The 6,000-nt window shown below is 56.9% G+C and overlaps 2 protein-coding genes across 2 annotated transcripts; one reads left to right on the top strand and one right to left on the bottom strand.

Moving 5' to 3' along the window:
- Window positions 1-1,584: 1,584 nt before the first annotated feature.
- On the bottom strand, window positions 1,585-2,356 carry F5144DRAFT_543894 (uncharacterized protein; the record flags this gene model as incomplete). Its single annotated transcript, XM_066787275.1, has 4 exons — window positions 1,585-1,612; window positions 1,752-1,846; window positions 1,937-2,171; window positions 2,256-2,356. The coding sequence occupies 4 exons, from the start codon at window positions 2,354-2,356 to the stop codon at window positions 1,585-1,587; spliced, it is 459 nt and encodes a 152-aa protein (XP_066649199.1).
- Window positions 2,357-2,676: 320 nt separating this feature from the next.
- On the top strand, window positions 2,677-5,452 carry F5144DRAFT_66549 (uncharacterized protein). The gene is made up of 3 exons (XM_066793314.1): window positions 2,677-3,037; window positions 3,217-3,602; window positions 3,656-5,452. The coding sequence occupies exons 1-3, from the start codon at window positions 2,867-2,869 to the stop codon at window positions 5,379-5,381; spliced, it is 2,283 nt and encodes a 760-aa protein (XP_066649198.1). The 5' UTR covers window positions 2,677-2,866; the 3' UTR covers window positions 5,382-5,452.
- The last annotated feature ends 548 nt before the right edge of the window (window positions 5,453-6,000 follow it).

Genomic DNA, 6,000 nt, shown 5'->3' with positions numbered 1-6,000 from the left:
ATGGCCATGCGCTGTCATTCGGTACGACGTTGCGACTCTTCTCGTTTTGCGTGCTGTGCCGCTGAACAGCGTGGTCGTGAATTCGGTCAGAGCCAGCCGTGTTAGGCTCCGGCGTGCCTGACCTGAACCTCCGTAGATTGCGGGGGGGGGTTTTAAAACCTGCCGTTTTGTATTCGTAGTCAATAATTATTCTTGAAACCGGGAGATCGGTGGGTTTCATAGTGGGTAATTAAAACACATTCCCAACGCCTCGTCATGGCTATGTATCTAGAGATTGGAAGAAACAAAAGTTGAGTTCTGGTTTGGTCAGAGTCCAGGTCGGGTCCGCGCGGCTTACCATGCAGTCGTCGTCAGTTTGTTGACTCGTTCGGGAAACCCGGGGTTCGTAGAGAGGGGAGACGACTGGGGGGTTGGAGAGACGCGCCAGGCGCCCGCCGTGGTCGGAGCAGCTCACACTAACGACCGACGAGACTTTGATGAGAAATCGATCAAGTCCAAATTCAAAATTTACAAAACGGGCGCGTGCACGAGAGATGAACCCAGACCAGCACGAGCCCTCACCGAGGCAGCGTTCCTGTCAGGGCTGTCTTGGCGTCTGACCCGAGGCTCTGGGACAACGGGAGCCTTTCTCAACAACCGAAGAGTCGCTGAAGGTGTTGGCTGTTGATGCAATCCCACAATGGCATTTGCCCGGGCTGGAAAGCCAGGTTGGACAGTTGGGGCTCATCCACCCAACCCGACATGCTATCCCGTTGAAACGCATCGATGCATCGACGCATCGCGTATCCTCAGTGGAGCCCATACCTTCAAGGTTACATGCAGAATACAGGGCGACGAGACTGACTCGTCGCCTATGTCGCAGTGCGTCAGACCGACTCGGCGTAAAAGTTCCCTAAAGCCTCCTCGGGTTGAGTTGAGTCCGCACTCGAAACAGATTCTTGAGGCTGAAAGCATAAGGAGGTCTCGCTGCTGTTGTCCACTGCCCCCAACTTCATCGTTGCCCTGGGAGATTTCAGGACGGGGATTGGGTGGGACACGGGAGACAAAGCGGACTGGGCCGGGGCGGTTCTCCATGCGCCATTGCAGAGGGTGGAGTGCCATGCTCTGTCAGATCAGGGTCCACCCCCAACATTGGCCGAGTCTCCAACACAAATGGGCAGGCAGGTTCGAGAAAAGAGAGGATACAACCGTTGAAGCCACAAAGTAAACTGTCAACGGCAGCGGGCCCTCACGTAAAAGAAAAAAATACAATACAATAAGAAGGAGGGAAAAAAAAACCAAAAAACACACAAAAAAACACAGCAGACTGCAATGTCCGTTGCTGGGTAAAAACCGAGAGAATGCCAGGCGGTCTGTCCGGTCGTGGGCCCGAAACCCAACGAAGCGAACCTCGAGGTCGAGCTCCACTCTTGCTCCCTAGGCGAAGGTCATCATCTCCACTGTGAGCGTCGGAGCCGAGTGGTGTCCGGGCAGGTCGCACGTCGCTGTTGGTTTGGGCCTGACGCGCCTCTATAATTCCTGGTTTTTCCTTTTTGGCATTGAGGTGGCTACCACTCTCTCTCAGTAATGACAGCCCAGTTTGGATCAGGTGTCGATGGCTTGCTGGCAGAGCCTGGAGATCATGGTCCGCATCGATACATGCACAATGCTGCTCACCCGCAATCCCTGCCCCCTGCTCGGGCGAGAAGAAGAAGCAGCTTCCAGGCCGTGCCAGCTGCGTACCTTGCGGTACTGCCACGGGCCCCACACACCTGCCACCCTTCCATTTGGGCCAGTCACAGGCCTTTGTGCCCTGCTTCCATTCATCGGACCGGGCTATCGACAAAGCCCAGTGGGGCGGCCGGGTCTGCAGGCGACAGTGCAGTACAAGCTACAAGCACCGGTGGGACAAGCCGTGCCAGAGGACGTGTGGGGACGTGGGAATCGTGCAACCCACCCACTCCGCCCTGTCCCATCTCTTGCTTGTCACCCTCGGTGCCTCTCTTGGTCTCTTGGTGCAGTGCACACGCACTCTCTGCACTCCTCTTCCTAGGAGCTTGCCTTCTTTCTCCCGTGGTCTCTTTTTGTGTGTCTTGTTTTTGATCCCAAGACACGACTTTGTGCTCCTTTGGGCCAGTCTCTCGTTCCCCGTTTCTGCCCACACACCCGATCCAAACTTGAGGTCGCTGTTGCTGTCCACCGGCCTCGTGCATCTCCATCCCTCCACCCTCCGATCTTCCGTCTCTACATACCTACATACCGACCAACCTACATACGTACAGTACAGCCCTAGAAAGCACCACGTCAGTGCTGTCACCAGGTGCATACGTGCGTGTTGCTCGATCTCTGCTTCGTCCTGCGCCCAGAACCACCACATGCCTCATAACTCGGTCATTTGCAACACGAGAACGGCCACGGATCGGGTCGGTGGCAGGGACCAAACCAGAGGCAGAACACGCACATGTTCGCTGGCACTGCTGTTGTCCCGAGACACAGCTGCCGCATGATCAATTGTTCAGAGTGTGTGTCTGAGTAACTATAAAGACCGGTGGCAGCAGCTTCTCTTTGGGAGTGGCCCTTCCTCCTTTGTGCTCTCGACTCGAGCGGCATTGTGCATAGGTTGTTCAGATTCTCGAACAACCATTTATCAACTCTGTTCAAAGCATACATTTGCCCCCGACCGAGCCTTCTTAGCCAGCACGCCCAACCCAGACTCGTTTCCTGCGACCGACCGCTGCCCTTCAAACTGGCGAACCTCCCTTCGAACTATCGAACCGGAAAGCCCAGAGACATAGTGGCAACACAAACATAAAAAAGCGTGGGGATCTCGAGGGAAGAAGGGGAGGACTGAGGGAATCCCTTGCAAGCCCATACACACTTGGTCAAGATGGTGCTTAATATTTCCGAAAGTGGCGTGTTGCTCGATGGCTCAGCCAAAGTCATGGCTGGGCTTCCTGCCCAAGCATTTGCCATCAGCCTGAGCGGGAGTGTTATTGAGGATATGATTTCCTGCGTCCAGAATGGCGGGGATATCCAATTGGCCCTGGGAAGCAATCCGGTAAGTATTGAGCTCCTGGCTCCGAATTTGTCTGCTATTGTTTCCTATTGAGCGGTATTGTACAATGCCGCAGTTGTTGATACCGCACGACTAAACTCGGTGCCAAACCCCTCGTTTTGTTTCATTTCTTTAACTGCTGTGCTCTTGTTCCAGTCTGTTTCTAACAACTCCAACCTTAGAAATTCCTATTCGACGATCACGAGCTTCGGATACCCAAGACATCAGACCCGTCCGGTTACGACCTTTTCCGGACCGATTCCGAAGACCCCTCGAGCGCGAGCAAATTCGCCGAACCGACCATGTCGATCTTGACAACCCCCAAACAGCACAGGCTTGCGGTCAAGGGGAAGGCCTCGAGACCGGCGAAGCCGGCAGGAAAGGGAGAAACGGTGAAGAAGGCGCCTGTCCGAGCTTCAGCGAAGTCTTCGAATGCCACACCAAACACCGCAGCCCGGCCTGCATCTTCGTCGGCCAAGGAGCCGGGCACACAAAAAGGACCGGAAGACGCTGCGGCGAAGCTCAAGCGCTCGTTTGATAACCTGGCGGCAGACAAGCGCGAGAACTCGTATGGATATCAAAATGGTTCGTTGCTGGAACTGATACTGACACGGATTCTAGTGCTGTTATTGTTGGTGGCTTGCCCAATTCCAAAGGGGGGAAGTTCGGTCGATTGCTCGAGACGCACGCCGGCCCTACACCTCGGTCATTACCACCTAGTCCAGCTTTAAGCGGCATCGGCTCACCTTCGCTTTTACCGTCTGGCAACTCAACACAGGAGAGAGCGAAGCAACAGCGATTTCCTCTCATGCACGAGTTGGCGGTCCAGGATTTGTCCCGTGAGGAGCTTTTGGAAAGGTGGGATGAAGGGACGGAGGAAGAGTTCAACACCGTGCTCGACAAGGTGGCGTCCTTTGACAAGGACATGCAGAAGTGGGTTTTGCGGAAGAACTGCTGGAAGGACTTGGACGTTTTCGAATACGACTATTCGGATGACGAACGCCGCCAGAAGGCCATCGCCAATGCCATCAAGTGGTTCGACCGCAATCGGCTAAGCGCATCGGACCCCCTTTGGCAGAAGCTGCTCCCCAAGGCGGACCGCGGAAAGGGGATATGCCTCAGCAACCTGCAAGTGACCCTCGCCAAGGGTCCCGTGGCAGCGAAACAGCGAAGCGATGCAGCCAGCGCCAGCGGGGCCGACTCGGACAGAGACGACTCGGCAGCTTCGACCACGAAGGGCAAGGGCGGCGAGCCCATGTCGAGGTCGAATTCTCAGACGTCGACAGGGAAAAAGAAGCTGTCCGCATCGGAAGCACAGGCGAAGCGGTTACTGTCGACTACCAAGAAGAAGCCGCTTCCGGCGCCGACAACCAAGGCAGCGCCGAAAACCTCAGCTCCCAAGCCAGCCGCGAAAGCGCCACCCGCCAAGGGTGGACGGGTCCTGTCCAAGGAGTTTGTCTCGGATTCGAGTTCGAGCGACGACGAGGTGCCCCTCTCGTCGTCCAAGGGGAAATCCAAGCCCGTGGGTGCCCCGGCCCCCAAACTGGCACAACGGGCAGCCCCGAAGCCAAAGGCGGCGGCGAAGAGCAAGGAGGTGGCCCCACCGAAGCCGAAACCTGCAGCGCCGGCAAAGGCATCGCCGCGGGAGCCGAGCCATGAGAGGGAGAAGGACACGATCCGTGCCCAAGTCATCGCCAAGCCGATCAGGCCCGCCGCCGCCAAACGCCCGCGGGAGGCTGACGATGACGACAGCTCCAGTTCCGGCACCCCTCTCATGAAGCGCGTGAAGCCTCCGGCGAAGCCCCTACCCGCTCCAACGAAGGCACGCACGGCTTCCGATGCGAGCCAGAACAGCCGCGCGGGCAGCGCCGGGGCAACCGCGCCCAAGGCCAAGAACAACTCGCCGGTCAAGTCGTCACCCCTCGCTTCCTCGCCGCCAACGAACGCCACGGACGTCGAGCAAGACCGCGCCGCGCTCAGCAGGGCCCGCGACCGTGAGCGAGAACGAGAACGAGAGCGAGAACGGGAACGGGAACGGCGTCGCGAGACGGCCGTGCGGAGCTCTAGTAGCAACACGGACAGTAGCTCCGGCATCAGCGTCGCCGCCGCCAAGAAGCGGCCTCCTGTGGACTCGTTGCAAGCGAGCCGGGTCAAGCGGCAGCGGCCTTCCCAAGAGACGGTCGAGCTGGCGGCCAAGTTCAGGCAGTTCTACTCGCGGTACGAGCAGCTCCACCAGGACATCGCTAGCCACGATAACCCCGACCCGGACAAGCTCACCGACCTGCTGGATATGCACAAGCGGCTGAGCCGGATGAAAACGGAGATCTACGCTGCGGTGGAGGTTTAAGCCTTGGTTGGCCGGGATTCGATGGAAAGGAGTCTCTGAAGACGACAGTTCCTGTATTCGGTCGGGTTTCTCTGTCGGCATATTCACCACGGTGTCGGTCACGAGTTTCTTTCTCTGTTTCTCCACGGGGGAAAATGACCATCAACACAGTCTCGAAGATCTGAAAAGAGAGAGAGGAGGGGAGGAGGGAGAAGGAAGGACAAGGGAGCCAGCGCATCTGAGACAGGGCCTCGGAGCCCCCACATCACTCTGGTTCGGCGCATCATCACATTTGGCTTTACAGGGAGGCCCCCCCAACAGGGCGCCGGGCATTTCATTGAGGAAAAAAAGGTCCCGCATATTGGCGTTATAGCGAGCTATCTGGGCGATTGATTGACTGGTTGATTTAGAATTCATTTTCTTCTAGCGGGCTGGATCAATGTACGGATCCTATGATACCAGGGCGGCGGGTAGGAAAAACCGCCTTTGCCCACCATGACGAGCGAGGATACCTGGGGCGTTTTTTATCATGAAGAAATATGAAGATCGTCCAATGTTACTGTGCCGTGCCCCTCTTGCTTGCTTGTGTGTCTGTGTGTGTGTTTTGAAAGTGGTCTTCAAAAATTAGCTGTCCGCGCAC

This window comes from Chaetomium tenue (genome assembly GCF_020726465.1).
Source record: "Chaetomium tenue strain MPI-SDFR-AT-0079 chromosome Unknown F5144scaffold_1, whole genome shotgun sequence".
Lineage (NCBI taxonomy): Eukaryota > Fungi > Ascomycota > Sordariomycetes > Sordariales > Chaetomiaceae > Chaetomium > Chaetomium tenue.
Note: the sequence above shows the minus strand (reverse complement) of the source record. Positions and strands in the feature narration are given on the sequence as shown.